Raw genomic sequence first — 16,178 nt, 5'->3', positions numbered from 1 at the left:
TCAGGTTAATTTCTCGACTAAAGATCCAAGACTAAGGATCCAAATTTAATAAATATGACACAAAATTTGTTTTATGCTATGTTTTATTGATTTAAAAAAATGCAAAAAATACACATTTGATACGCTTTTGTTTGTAAATAATTTTATATTTATATATATATTTATATATGTGAAAAGCGGCTCTTCTTTACCTTCTTCTGTTCAAGGTCATTTGCTTTGGATGATTGCTTTATTGAAATGTATATCTTAGGTACATTAATTGAACGTCATAGATTATAAAGAACTGTGATATCGGATCGCTATGGTACTCATAAGGTAATCGTATAATAAATTTAACAGTTGCCTTGAGAAACTCTTACACAACTAGTTGATTTCGGCTAAAGTCTGGTTAATTATTATAGGCCTAAAGCTTTTTTGTTTTGGTGATTAATCATATGTATTACATTTATAATGTTCAACACTTATATAGAGCTTAAGAAAGAGTATCTCAAAATTTGCACAAGCTAAGGCTTAGGCAAAGGAAATCAAAAATAGAAATTAACAAAATCAAAGCGTATTTAGACTTAGATATTTGATTGCGTATAGCTAGAACAAATATAAAGCTTTAGCTTTTTGGTGTTCGAATAGCCTTATAAAAGCGATATGAAGCCTTAAAGCTTATCTTCGTTTCTTTTTTATGTTATGATCGGCCGCACTGACTCCCTTGTTGACGCTGTGGCTCTTGTTGTTGTTGCCCAATCGGTTGTTGTTGTAGCTGCTGCTGTGGCTGTTGCTGCTGATGTTGCTGTTGCTGCTGCTGCTGTTGTTGTTGCTGACAACGCCGCAAGGACGTTCACATATTATACATATAAGGGTGGCTGGCCCTGTGACAGCGTGCGCTGGGCAGCCAGGCAGGCAGGCGGGCGCGCGCACACTCGTACGCACGCAAACACACACAGGCACAGGGCCGAGCCGACGGTATGCAGTTGCGCGGCAATGTGCGCGCGCAGTTTGTTCACACGCACACATACATACATACAGGCATATGTACATTTGCATGTGTGGCGTTTGCTTGTGGAGCAACTGTCGCGCCATTGCGGCTACTGTCATGGTTGGCGATGGCGTACATGATGAAAAAATTTTAAGTCAGACAGTGGTGGCGTATGTGAAAAAGCACCATAGCGTATAACGGTAATGGTAACGGTAACTGTATCTGTAATGGTGTTTAGGTAATGAAAGCGCACCTCCAACGTGATTGAGAGAGAGAAAGAGGGAGAGCGAGACGGCGCGCGATCAGAGTACGGCAAAGGAGCTGCGCAAGAGAGCGATAAAAACAATTACGCACATCGCGGCGCCTGTGTAGCTGTTAGAGTGGGACGGAAAGCGACTTATGCCTATGAAATTGAGCAAAATGGGACGAACTGAGCGCAGGCCATTTGACCTAACAGTACATGCATGCACATATTTGTATACGCAGCTGAGTAACTACGTACAGCAATATGCATTGGGAATGCGTGCCGATATGTGTATGGCGTCTGGTGTGCAGCTTTTTGGGGAGGGTGAGTTGGGTGAGAGTTTTCACAACACTAAATACAATTTGGTATTTGTTATTTGGTATTCGTTGTATGCGCATGTATGTGTAAATGGATGCATGTGTGTGTGCACATAGATGTAGCGACGCTTTGTCCATGTCGAGAAACGAAAGAAATCATAGAAAAAATTATGATTCAACAAAGAAGGCGACGCACAAGGCTCGGGCTCAACTTGGGAATATAGGCGATTCTGAATGAACATAAATTGGGAAATAAAAAAAAATAGAAAAGTATATATATATATAAGGAAATGTTGGTTTTTGTTTTCGTTTTCGTTTTAGTTTTTCTCTTACAATATTCAACAACCAATACCAATATTCTTAAACTGTTATAAATGTTATATTGGTAATGTCTTTGATATTAATTTAGTGCTTTTTGTATTGTGAGGAATTTATGGATCAAAAACGGGACTAGTTTTGGGCCCTTCGATAAGGCTGCTTTAAAAAAAGAAATTTAATTTGAAACGCGCCTGGCATAGTAAAATTTTACAATATCTTTATGATTGTTGTTGCTTTTTTTGGCTAAGACTGAACTGTGTTTTGTGCTGTATTTTAGATCAGTTTGGATATGCACTTGAAACTTAGAGGAAGCGGATCGAACTTTCCTATATCAGAGGTCTGCAAAAAGAATTGAGTTACGTTACATACGCATCTATTGTGGCTTCCGAACAGAGTCCAAAACCCAATGCCAATCCCAGTATCGAGTGCATATCTCATAGGGAAAGTGTGTGTGGAGAGTTTTTCTTTTGCTTTGTCGTGTTGTTTGCTTCTAGTGAACTACTGAAGTATCTAAAAGAGTTCTATGTTTCGTGAAGTATAGATTAGTAAAAAGATTGTTAAAGAATAGAGAGTTAGAGTTGAGAAATATGTATGTATATAGAGATAAAGAGAGATAAATAGAGAGCGAGAAAGTGAGAGAGAGAGATAGAGTTTCAGAGAGATGTTTTAACTACAAAAAGTACTAAACTAAAATTATATTTTTTATTTGTTTTTTTTTTTATTTATTTTGCACTACAAATCTGTGTGTGTGTGGTTGGGTGTGTGTGTGTGATCGATCGTATTACTGTTATTGATGCAAATAAATTTGGTTCGTTAATTTGGTTAAGAACTTTGCAACGCATTAACTTTCAATCAAAATACTGGTTATAAGAGAATATTGTCCACATTCACAAACCGAAATTGGTTAAGATATATATATATATACAGATATATATATATATATATATATATATATATATATATATATATATTATGTATATACTTGTATGCATATTGTATGTGTATAGTCAAATAAACCAACATACCATGGAACATAAACGAAACAAACTTAACTGTACAAAAATCAAAAACGGAACAAAAACTAAACTTTTGCCACATCCGAATTTGCCAAGGGTTAAAGGTATATAGTACATATATATATATATATTGGTAGTATCCAAATCTCTGTTGCATTGAGAGTCGATCTTCAGCTTCGGCTTTAGCTCAACGGCCGATCGTTTCGAGAGTTGGGTGCAAAACAGAACTTCGTGGAACTTACCTTCCGGGTACGGGGGATGGGGGAGGATTTGTTTGTTTTTCGATTTGGCTAGGCTTTATATATATATGGTATATACTTTATAAAGAACATGCGCCACGCTTGGACGGAGATGAATTGTTAAAGCTTCAAAGCAAGACCTGAATAGTTAGTTAGTATAGCAAGTTAGTAAGTAACTAAAGGCGGCACTAAAGTATATATATATATTATATATATTACAAATGGTAGGTGCAGTTGAGAAAGTTGATATCTAGGTGATATATATAGATAGATAGATAGAAAGTATTTTATAGAATAAGTGAGAGAGAGTTAAAGTAAGGTACGAAATAAGTATATGTAGTAAAAATGTTTATTTCTGATTAAGCCAATTTTTTGTCTATTACATAAATGAAAATTGAAAATTCTTTTCTTACAAATTCAACTTGCCATAATTATAATTTTAGCTATAATTATGCTATAATTATGTATGTGTAAAAGAAGTGAAATCATAAGCTACAATATAACTAGAAATATATGTATACAAATGATTTGTTGGGCTTGCCTTTTAAAACTATCACTAGCATGAATAACAAATGAGAGCGTAACAGTCGGCCTGCCCGACCACACGGATACCCTGTACACAGAATTAACTCGGACTGGAGTCACGCATGACTCGAGAACTGATTTGCAGTTGAGCTTAGTTCCTGCTAGATCTCGATCTAGCTCGGGCTTCTGTGTATGGGGCAAGTTCTGGAGCTACTACTTACTGGCTAATTATCACTTGTTGAACAACAAAAACTTAAGACAATGAAATGGATTCGATTCTTTGTACAGAACTTAAGTTGATGTGTGTGTGTTGGGGGCTGTCTAGGTACTCCTGCAGCTAAGGTGTAGCGATATGACATAGCACATAGATCTTAGCTTAATGATTACGAAATTTAAGAAGCAGCGCTACGTTAGGCATTCATGAACTTCTCGACTTTGGAATATATAAACATGATGAGCAAATTTCATTTGAGTTAATGCGGCAATTGACAAGCATTCTTCAGACTTGACCATTGCACAATACTTTTTATCATTATCTTGATCGATTTCGCTTTTTGTTTCTTGTTTTTTCATTGTATATACATTCGCTTACGTATGTAGCCACGCCTCACATATGCCTAGTGAATCGTTAAGCTTACTTATGATACATAACATATGCAGTAGTAATAATATGATAGATGTGTTCTTTTTGTGTTGCTTCCTTTAGTCGTCTCTATAAATGTAAGTAACAAAATGTAAAGAAATGTAACTACAGATACGAGTACCTACTTAAGCGCTACATGCTTTAGCATTAACAACATGCATTTCAAATGGTTCAGATGCTGATTTCGAGCTCGAGTACCAAACATTCCAAGTACCAAAGTACCAAGTACCAAGCATAAAGTATTAGGATCTAAGCACTTAAGCACCAAGTACCAAGCTACCAAGTACCTAAGACTAGAGTACCAAAGTGTAACACACCAAGTACCAAAGTACCAAATATTGAGTATTAGGAACTAAGCACTTAAGCCACAAGTACCAAAATATTAAGTACTTTGTACCAAAGTACCATGTACCAACAAAAAACTTAGTGCCAAGTATTATGCATTAAGAGCAAAGAACTTAGGTACCAAGTACCAAAGTACCATTTATTAATTAGTATATACTAAGTGCAATACTTGGTACAAAGTATCTAGTAGCTTACTCTTGGTACCATGTACCAAAGTATTAAAGTACCAGAGTAGCCAGTACCAAAGTACATAGTACCTAGCATACAGTACCTAGTGCATAATACTTAGTACCTACTAAGAAATGTTTGGTACCCAGTACTTGGTACATAGTAGTTAGTACCTTGTACCTAGTACGTGATATCTAGCAAGCTAATACCTAGTGCTTGGTACCCGGTAGCAAGTACCTTATGCATAGTCTGTGGTACTTGGTCCCTAATACTTCGTACCTAGCAGCTGGTACAGGGGTACCCAAGTCACAATGTACCACACTTCCAAGTACCATTTGTTAAGGTATTACTAATCACGCATCTGGCAAGTGCAGCAAGCTTGCATTTTGATTCATTGGACTGTGGTAATCTATATATATAGATATAGATATACATATATAGCTATATATATATATATGTATATATTTATATATATAGATAAGTAAGAGAGTCGTATGCAGCACTTCTTTATATGGAAGTCTTATATGCAACGTCTTTTGTTTATGTTTTTTGTTGTTGTTTATGTTTATGTATGTGCAGTCAAACTTTGGATCTACTCGTAGCATTATCATAGATTATAGTATTAGTTAACTGTGCTTGCAGAACCAAAATCAACTTCATTTTACATTTTGTTTGAAATGCGAAACTTAAATAATCAGAACTCGGGCTACAAAACAATTTCAAGTTACGTGTAAATGTGTCTTCTGTGTGTGTGTGTGTGTGTGTGTGTTGGGCATGATATATGTCTCTAGTTAACTGTTATTGGTGTTTGTGTATTGTTCTTTTAAACGCTTCTGGGAAAACTAACTAACTGATCTGATCTGATCTAATCTGGTCGAACCGGATCGAATCGGATCTGATCTGATCTGATCTGGTTTGCTGATCTAGCTGTGCACAAACTGTTGGAGCAGTATTAGCCATGGCATTGTGATGATTAGTATGATTTGTTGATAACCGTTAGCGAATGAGTATAAACTTTTACTAGAATTGCACATATCTTCCTCACAAAAGCACATATGTCCATTGCCTGAACTTTCCATCATGCACACGTGATCGACCATGAATAAATTGATTTGTAATTGTGACGTACACATGCGTCGCACCACCTCGTAGGCTGCAAGAACAAGGACAAGCATAAAATCACATATCGGGACGTGTGTGACTCGTGACTCGTGACACGTGACTCGTGGCTCGTGACCCATGACGCGTTACTTACGTGATCGCTGATGTCGCACCATCTTCACACAGCAGCCATTGCAGGTCATCAAAGGCGGCTGGTCGCGCGGCAACGCCGTATAGTTGAACGGATCCTTGCAACGTGCATCCGTCCACGAATCGCACTCGTAACAGTAAATCGAACGCGCTGCAGTATAAAGCACAACATATATTAACGAACAGCATTAATCACGCCTGAAAACAGAATTCGGCTGCTCATCTGGAATACAGCAAGCGTATCACTATATATATACATATATCAACTCTAACTATGTCATTCCTACAAAATTGCATGCAATTAGAGTGTTAAATTGGAACAAGTATGCGACAACGTGAAACAGAAAAAAGTGAATTTGTTGGCAAAATTTATAGCAACTTTTATAGCAAATTTTATAGCGATGTTTAAAGCAACTTTTATAACAATGTTTATAGCAACTTTTATAGCAATGTTTATAGCAACTTTTATAGCAACTTTTATAACAAAGTTTATAGCGACTAGTATGTCATTTTTTATAGCAACTTTTACATCAACTTTTATAGCAACTTTTATAGCAACTTTTATAACAAATTTTTCAGCATCCTTATTACAATTATAGATAATTTTATAGCAGATTTTGTATAGCATTATTGTAGCATTGCGTTAGGTGCATTAACGAAAACCTTTTCAGTGTGTTTTGCCTTGGCTATAAGCGTAAATAATGTTCTAAATATATACAAGATGTTCGACTAACAAATACTCTGCCTTCTTTAATTTGTGTACATAAAGTTTTTTCAAGTATTTGCCTATATTGATACTCGTTCAAGGAGTAAGAAGAGTATATTAGCTTTGGGTCAATTTATGTTTATCTTTGTGTAAATGTTGCATGTCATGTCTCAAAAAGTGTAAAAAGAATTGGAAAATTACTTAAATAAATTGGATTTTACTTTATCATGCTTGGTATAAAAATAATAATTTTATTGACGAACATCAAATCTGAAATATATCCTTGTGTATAGAGCTTCCCTTTAGAAATTCTTGAAGACCAATTCTTCTTCTTCAACAATTTTGCTCGACAGGAGCTGCTGAGCTTAATAGTTAAGTCACTCTTTATATTTATTTAAAATAATATATACAGCACTATTGGAGGGCGTGGTAAATATATATAAGAAATATTTTAAATTTATATTTATACATTTTGTTTAATGATTTGGGGTAGGTTATTCGCTTTGTCTTGGATCTTGAATTGTGAAAGTTTTCTAAGATTACATAGAAACTGCATCTAAGAATAATTTTCAAAATTAAGACCAAAGGCTAGGGAGTCATAATTACATCAGCTTTAGCTGTCAAGAAATCTTCAGATAAGGTCTTCAAATTAGACTTAAGGTTAAAATTTGAGCAAAGGCCTTCAACTTAGATATATTGAGGTATATTTCAGCTATACTTGTGTCATCTTTTCAGACTAGCCTTTAATGCTATAAATATTTATGTATATATATCTGCTCTTTTATGGATCTTCTATTATGTAACTTAAGTTCAAAGTTTCAACATTAAATATTTTATAGACACTAATTTTCCGACTACATCTGATTGTTTAACTAATACAGATTATCTACAAGCTGCTATTTGATAAGCCAGAAAAAATTGTTTTTTATTTCAATATATTTTTCAATAACTAAATATTAATCATTCATATGAAATGTGAAGAGATAAAAGCAGAAAGAAGTGTTCATTGCACATTCAGTGATAAGGAAATGTGAATTTGGTAGTTTAACTGGTTAACACATGTTGCAGTTGCTTTGACTAACTAAGTTTAGAGTGCAAGGGCATGCAGTTCAGAAATGTCAAAGGTCAAGGGTCATATCGAAATATGTGTTAAAGAAGAATTTCCGCTTGATTATGTTTTTTCTTCTTCTCTTTTTTCGCTAGGCACACACACGCACAACAAAATAAAGGCATACACACACACATACATATAGAGATAAATGTTGCAAAAGTCGAAAAGAAAATGAAAATGAGAAAAGTTGAAAAAGTTCTCAAGATAAGTAATGGAATTTACGGGTCAAGTTAAAGCTTGGAATATGCGAAGTTTAGATAGAAATAAAATTTGGATAAAAACGTTTTTATATTGGCAAAAGTTGGTATAAATAAAATGCGAAGGCTTTGAGAGGGGCTGGGCTGAGAGTAAAATTAGATAAATAGGCACATAGTAGGTGTATCAAAACATTTATAGACAATTAGTTGCGTATTCACAGAGCCTTTCTGAACAAAATGCCGATAAAGAAAAGTTCTGAATTCTCTATTTCACTTGAGTTAATCAAATTTTCAAATTGTTACAAATAGAATCATTTTTGTCTTTTACATTGTTTTTTTTTGTTTTGCAAAAAGATTATTATATAGTATATTTAAGCATTTGTATATAGGCAGAGGATTAATGGATTCATACTTTGACATTCGGCTGAGGCTGATGGAATCCATACAAAAGTCAGAAATCCAAATATGGCTGCAAATAAACAATAAGAGGAAGAGCAAAGTAGAAGAGAGGAAGATGAAAATGAACTGTTCACAGTTGCTGTGTGGAAAGGTGTGAAAAATACAAAAATACATTTACAAAGGACACTTCTGGCACAGGACACACTCAATGGAATGGTTTAGTTCGGTGGACATCGAAATGTGTTATAAGGAGTGTTATATACAGTGTTAAATAAGGTATGTACGATGTGTTATACACTGTGCTAGCCACTGTGTTATACACTTTGTTACAAACTGTTATACACTGTTATACACACTGTTATACACTGTGTTATACACTGTTATACACTGTGTTATAAACTGTTATACACTGTGTTATAAGCTGTTATACACTGTGTTATACACTGTATACCACTCCATACCGTGCGACACCATCTGTTGTATACTTGATATATACAGCTGTCTTGTATTATACTAAGTGTTATACTCTGTTTACCATTCCATTAAATGGCCTGTGCATACATTAGGACTTAGACGTGGGATATACAAACTCTGGGGATGGATGCGCGCCACACACACAAATGAAACGAAAAAACAGTTAGGAAAACCTGACCTACGGTTAAAGTGTGGAGTACAATTATTAGCGAGTGTGGAGAGTAGAGTGTGTAGAGAGCAGCTGTCGAGGATGGGAGTAATTACACAGTTTGCGAAACAGTTAGGCTTATAAGTATCTATACATATTGTTAGGTTTTGTAAATGCATTTGTACAGTGTTTCATTACGATGTGTATCCTTTAGTTATGCAAGACATGATACGAGCACACGACACTTTGTTGCTGGCCATCATCTGTGTGTGTGTGTTTGATCAGAGTGTATGTATATATACGATTGTTAATACGATTAATCGACAGGAACAGCAAAACTTAACTGAATGCAACCGAACTCAATCAACTGCTGTGGCATTTACTTAACTTATTTACGAATATTTTACAGGGACAGGGGAGTTAACTCAGCTGCTTTAAGACAAACTTGCAGTAGAATCATATATCATCTAAATAGGCATTTGAAAGATTTGTAGAGGAAAGTTTTTAAGCTTAAGTTTAATTACTCTAAAATAAAATATCAAAAATTAATGTTAATTTTGTAATATTTGTATATATTTTCAATTATTTGAAAAATCTATTTCATTTCAATTTTTTTTTATATATTTTTGCTGCAAAAATGCTTTAAGCTTGAGCTGAAGTTTTTTGGTTTTGTTTTTTTTTTTTGTTTTTAGTACAAATACATAACTAAATAATATACACAGAGTTTTAGTTTAGTAATGGAACGCAAAAAGTAAAACAGGATTTGGAAAACCATATGCAAAACAGAAATCGTTTAAGAAATTTTGAAACCGAAAACTAAAACTTACTTGGAAAACAATTATCAGCTGTACCGAATTTTGCCAATGCCAAAAAAACTTTTTGTGTGAAAAATGAAATTGTTGATAAATTAATTTGGATCGAAATTAATACAGTTTAATACAATTACTAGCTAATTGACAGAGAGAAGACAAGCTGTTATATTATGTTAATCTGTTATACTCTTATACGCTTCAAACCGCACACGACTCGTCTTGTTTGCTCTTCTCTTAGCATGTCAAATCGCACATCGCTCATACGACACGTTGGCCGACGCTTGCAAATGCTTCTGTCTGTGTGTGTATGTGTGTGTGTGTGTTTGTGTTTGGTTGTGGCACATATTTAGTTTGTCTATTTATACACTTCACACATTCTATATTGGTTCACGATTATAGTCAGATATAACAACAAGATTCTGCTTCCATTCTGCGCTCGTAAATAATTTTTGTGTGGTCTTTGAAGTGCCTCGCGTTTGGCTTCGACTTTTGGCTAATAAAAAAAGTATTGGCTCATAAAGCAGCTGCTCTTGTTCGCTGGCCTTAATTGGGTATTAGTACTTAATCGTAATCTCATATAGACGAATGCATTGTTGCTATCTTTACCTGCCAAGGCCAGCAGCCAGTGTCTGGCTGCGCTTTCTTTAGTCCACATCCTGGTTTGATAGGTTCCTTCTGTAGTTCTGTAATGTATGATATATATCTATAATCAAATATTCTATAAGAATTGAGTCGTTTACCTGTTTAACTCGATTCGATATGATTGCAATTCTGTTTGGTAGCTCCTTTCGACATAGAAGCGCTAAGACTTACAGCTACCCAGCTGCATAACTTCCTAGCTCTTACGATATATCGTAACTAAAATTAAGAAGATATATATAGAATTATATATATGATATATAAGCAATTAAATTCGTATAAACAAATAATAAAGTACAACTAATAAAGTACAATAATATAGTAAAACAGTTAAATTTATTCAAAAATCAATAATTTCAAATGGAAGCTTCAAATCGTTGCTGATCCACATGCACTTTCGGATTGAGGCTTCGAAACTGGACAAGATATGCCTTAAGCGTGTATACATATTATTTAGGTCACTTCCAACTTCTCAGGCGGCCCATCTTAACACACGATGAGTACTCCAAGTCAATTCATATAATATATACGATATACCAAATACGATATATCATTTGAGTAATTAGAATGTTTTAATTTTTGCTTGACTATATATTATATGCGATATACGATATACCATATACGATATACGCTACATATATGAGATACGATATACGAGATACGATATACGAGATACGAAATACGAGATACGATATACGAGATACGATATATGAGAGATGATATACGAGACGCGACATATGATATACGAGGTACGATATAAGCTATACGATATTCGATATACGCGATACGATATATATGTAGTTGTTAAAAAGTAATCTACAAACTTCATTCACTTCTTATTGCGACCAAAACCCCGAATATGCCTAATATCGTAAATAGAATAAAATGTTCTAGCTGTTGCCAGCCCTGGTTTTCGTCAAATATAGTTGCATGGTTTTGTAAACTTGTTCAAAGTTCACGAATTGGAAATATACATATGTTTTGTTTCTAAATATTTTTCCACTGAAGCAATAAATCGTGTTTGACAGGCTGACAAAACACATTATGCTCACATAAAACGAGAATATATAAAAATATCTTTGGTAAGAGAAAAGTTCAATAATAAACATAAATCATTCTATATAAACAAAATAAACCTGAATTAAAGTGAAAGTATAGGCATAGCAAATTATAAACAAATTAATGAAGACATCTAAAGGAACTAGATTTCTACAGCAACAAGTTTCTTATGGACACTTTAATGAGCCATAAATAATGAAGTATTCAACGATCCCGAAATTATGATGATAATCATTAACGAAATTTCCGCTTCATTGGCCTCCAACATATGCGTACGTCATCTGCACACACACACATATAAATATATTTCGACAGATTTATCTATATTTATATAGAATAATATCCACACATATGGAGAGTAAACTATTTATAGCAACGCATAACCTCTAATAAGTGTTCTAGGTCAATGTGCGAGACCGAATGACATGGCGGCTACTGATGTCAATAGAGTGTGTGGCAAGGCAAACCAATGTGAGCGTGTGTGTGCATTGAACCCATTGAGCCCCAGCTATGGGTGAATATACGTGTGAATTTGTCTATGTGTGTATGCATGTGTGGTGCCAAGCTGTATGTATGTATATATATATGTGTATGCTTACTTAAGGATTAGAGAATCATCATTCATATGCGCCACTAAACATACATATATATATATATATATGTATATGCATCCATGTAAGCATATATATTTGTATGTGTTGCACCAATCAGTGAACTCAGCATACACATAAAGTGCTCGTAAGGTAGAGCATTATCATAAGCATTATCGTAAATATAAGGTCAAGCGCATACTTTGAGAACATGTTATTCTAATTAAAGCCTTCTAAATAAGTCCTGCCTGTTTCTGTTAAATTTAATTACTTTCATTAAAGTTTTTAAGTCTTCCTTTTAAAAATAAAAAATAAAACACTTACAAAATTAGCAATATTTAAAAAAATATTATAAAAGTAAGCATTATTTAATTTCTTAGAGACTGCGCGGCATATTTTGTCAATTGTCCGAATTAGGCAGGCTACACTGTACTATAAATATGCAATCAAACAGTGTTAGTTAGCGAGCATACAAACGCTAAAATGTGCATTTATATTGATGACAAGAGGAATTCACATAATTTACTCTGAACAGAAATAAACCGCCAAAAAATAAAGAAAACCGAACTGTAAAAGTTGTGTATGTGTGTGTCTGTTGTTGTTTATTGACAGATTTTGGGTTAAGGCTTATTTTTATTTTAATCACTGACAAACACTTTGCACACTTTTGTTTTTTTTATTACTTATTGGCCTGTCCTCATGAAGAGCGCTTGATTTATGGCAACAAGTGAATGTGTATAGTGAATGTGTGTAGTCAGTCACTTAAGTGCCAGCTATCACATGAGTAAATGGCGCTCAGATTAGGCTCTAGTGTGTGTTTAGCAAAATGATTTAATTATTTGTTGCAGTTAAATAGCTGTAATTGGGCTTTACAATTGCCGGTTATTAGGAAGGGCTCGCGCCACGGGCGCATTCACAGCTGAGCAGCAGACGACAAAGAGAGAGAGGGAGAGAGAGCGCGAGCCAATGTAAACAACACTCACACGACTGCAACTCGCACTCACGCACACACGCTCTCACGTACGCTTGCTCTTGCACATTGTCTGCTCTCTTAAGGCGTGCGCTCCCTCTCTCCCTCTAACTGCTGCCGAGATGGGCTGCGTGTTTCCTTTTTCGCACGCACTTTAACAATTTGCGTTTGCAGTTTGACTTTAGATTTTTTTCTCATTTAACTTTAACTTCTTAGGCGAAATGGAACATTTATTACCTTTAGCACTTGCACGTGATTGTATTGATTGGCAAGGTATTATTTAGCGACCGGAGCACTATCCTGCGAGCTAGCTCAAGTATCGCGCAGGTGTTTCATAATACACATGCAAGTAGAAATCGATTTAGCTGCCCAAAAGTGGGCCAAGCGAAACCTAATGCAATTTATTCTCGTAATGCTCGTTTATTTTGACCGTTTTCTTTAGCTTTTTGGCCCGTGTTGCGGTTGACATGCCCACAATTGCAAGGCTGTTGGCTTTAACAGCTTGAATTCATATTGATTGTCCCTCTTTTTCGTATTTGTTTTTTAGTGGAAAACAATTTTCAATCGACAGAAAATCTTTTGCTTGAATTAACACTTAATGCAACTAGAAATCACTTCATTCGTAATCTTCACTAAATTCCAAGAGGTACATTTTGTTATTTAGTATTCTATTTTATTTATTTTCTCATTTATTTATTTACAAGCGATAATTTGTGTCTTTTACGCTTTCAGCCAACACGCAACGACATCAACTGAGTCTATGCGCTTCATTTTTCAATTTTCCTTCTGTGCTTTCTCTCTCGGCTTTGGCGCATGGCATTTTGTTGCTATTTTCAAACACTGCCTGCTGTATGCGGTCTGTGTGTGTGTGTGTACATGTGCTTGCTGCTACTGTTGAGCTTCTGGCGCCAAGATGTGTAAGTGTTGGCAAATGCTTTAAAAGCTTTAGATGTGCGCTTTTTTCAAACGCATAGTCAATTGCACAGCATAAGCACTAAAACTGAATATCGTAAGTTTTACGGTATTGAATATATTTGTAGTGAATGACATATATTTAAATATATGATCTTTTTAAGAGTAACGATTTGCGACTAGGACTTAAAACTTTGTAGCTGAAATGGGCGTTTTAATATATAAAGTATGTGAACACATAGAGTCATATTGACGGATTGTGGACGGATTATTGCAGCTTTGTGCTATATGTAGAGTATATGTGTTCCTTACTCATATTATCCATGTCTACGAATTATAAGGATTATATATACTTTATTAATGGCAATTTATTTGAGAGAATTTAACAATGTTTCAATATGCATTCGACTTATTCTTCTGCCATTGGCCTGATCATCATTTGCACAAATTTCAGTGAGTAAATGTCCCAATCAGTCCAAGCAATTCCGCCGAAATTATTCGCCTGTTTGTATTCTCCATTTAAATTACTATAATTAATACAAAAGAACAGGTAAATTTATTAATCGATGATTTTTAAAATATATCAATGTATAATTTATGGAGTTACACAGCGGATATTTGTGTTATATATATTCATAAAATGTTTACCAAATTTTGTAATCGAAGCTTTACTGATCAGTTGCACTACTATTTTTATGAACACATCAGCAAATGTAGAGATATAAATATATAGTAAATGAGTGTCCAAATATTGGGCATTTAAGACTTAAAACTAGGATAGATGCTCTTTATTCAATGCCCACTTAATCGAATTACCTGCTATAGCAATTGTTAAACCACCAACCAGACTTAAAAGTTTTTGCACAATTTATGGAGCTCTTGTCGTGATCTGCGTCATATGCTGAGAATTGCATATTGAGTTGGACACTCATAGCGTCACTGGCGTTTCCCGAATAGTTTCCCAATGATTTCAGTGCGAAGTTTTCATTCTGGTCGCCAATGCGGAAATTACTATAGCGTGCATAGCTCACTTCGTTGTTGAAGTTCTTCAGGTAAATATACAACTCGTGCTGCCAGGATTTCGTCAGGAGGTAGAGCCGATCGAGGCCTAGGAAAAATTCGTTGGCAAGATTGCCGAAGCCCGCACGATATTCCTTCATGGATCGATTGAAGTTCTCAGATCCATCTTGACGACGCTGAATAACTATCCAACCGGCGCCGGCTAGACTCGAATCACAGGGCACGAAAATTCGATTCGAGCTGGGAACACTTAGTTTGTGTATTTTCCTCGATTTCCCTATGCAGTCTGAGAGCAAAGAAATTTCGTTCGTTGCCTTTTCTTGTTTGGCTAAACTTTGTTCCAGTTGTTTGATTTTCGCCGCATTTGCAATTTCTAGACTTTTGAGCTTCGATATTTCAGAGTCTTTCTGCGTTAGCTCATCGTTGTTATTCTTGGTAATTACAGCAGCTTGAATTTGATCGACCAGCGCCCGGTTTGAGGCCAACAATTGCTCGCCGGTTAAGCAATATTTTCTTTGCGCATTACTGGAATCGAGCTGAGTCTCTAGAGTTTTGATAGTTGCTTCGAGAAGTTGAATCTTATTGCTTAGTTCGTTGAACTTCATTTCCTTCGATCGAATGGAGCCAGCATATTCCAGCAGTGGCTTCACAATGCTGTAGCAATGCCCACCGCACAGCTCATTCATCTTCCTTGAGTCAGAGCAGCGCTAAGAGCATATCAATTGTACTCGCAATTGGGATTGAACGATCTATCATGGGCTATACTTACGGAGCTCCTTACCAACTCAGCCATTATGCCTGGCAGAGTTAGCAGTAACATTAGTAATAGCTTACGAAATATACACATTTGTTATACTATAGATAGTTGGAGACACTGAAACCTGTAGACTTTGCTTTACTCAGATCATTTTTCAACTGATGTCTGACAAAGCTACATTTCTCAAAATTTGCTATAATCTCAAATTTTTAGGAAATTCCTACGTCACGGATCAGAGTTGAGCGCAAAATATTCTGTATTCTTATCAACAATATTATATATATTACCCTACTGTATACTAATACTATGTATTACTATACTATACAAGTATATACTATATATTACTAT

The 16,178-nt window shown here is 35.1% G+C and overlaps 2 protein-coding genes across 3 annotated transcripts; both read right to left on the bottom strand.

Annotated features, from left to right (window-relative positions):
- Positions 1 to 5,259: 5,259 nt before the first annotated feature.
- On the bottom strand, positions 5,260 to 13,905 carry LOC111605419 (protein quiver). Of its 2 annotated transcripts, none has more exons than XM_030222688.1 (6): positions 13,379 to 13,905; positions 10,624 to 10,741; positions 10,490 to 10,566; positions 9,899 to 9,946; positions 6,041 to 6,187; positions 5,260 to 5,938 (listed from the first exon to the last, which is right to left on the bottom strand). In XM_030222688.1, exons 3-6 carry the CDS (start codon positions 10,536 to 10,538, stop codon positions 5,709 to 5,711), a joined length of 474 nt encoding a protein of 157 aa, XP_030078548.1. In that variant the 5' UTR covers positions 10,539 to 10,566; positions 10,624 to 10,741; positions 13,379 to 13,905; the 3' UTR covers positions 5,260 to 5,708. The 2 variants fall into 2 exon arrangements, with proteins under 2 accessions (XP_030078548.1, XP_023179699.2); XM_023323931.2 differs by lacking the exon at positions 9,899 to 9,946 and adding an exon at positions 8,463 to 8,519.
- Positions 13,906 to 14,462: 557 nt separating this feature from the next.
- LOC111605420 (fibrinogen-like protein 1) lies at positions 14,463 to 15,962 on the bottom strand. Its single transcript, XM_023323932.2, has 3 exons — positions 15,843 to 15,962; positions 14,870 to 15,780; positions 14,463 to 14,580 (listed from the first exon to the last, which is right to left on the bottom strand). The coding sequence occupies exons 1-3, from the start codon at positions 15,918 to 15,920 to the stop codon at positions 14,463 to 14,465; spliced, it is 1,107 nt and encodes a 368-aa protein (XP_023179700.2). The 5' UTR covers positions 15,921 to 15,962.
- Between the last annotated feature and the right edge of the window lie 216 nt (positions 15,963 to 16,178).

This window comes from Drosophila hydei, unplaced genomic scaffold (genome assembly GCF_003285905.1).
Source record: "Drosophila hydei strain 15085-1641.00,03,60 unplaced genomic scaffold, DhydRS2 tig00000060-arrow-pilon, whole genome shotgun sequence".
In the NCBI taxonomy this organism is placed as follows: Eukaryota; Metazoa; Arthropoda; class Insecta; order Diptera; family Drosophilidae; genus Drosophila; species Drosophila hydei.
Note: the sequence above shows the minus strand (reverse complement) of the source record. Positions and strands in the feature narration are given on the sequence as shown.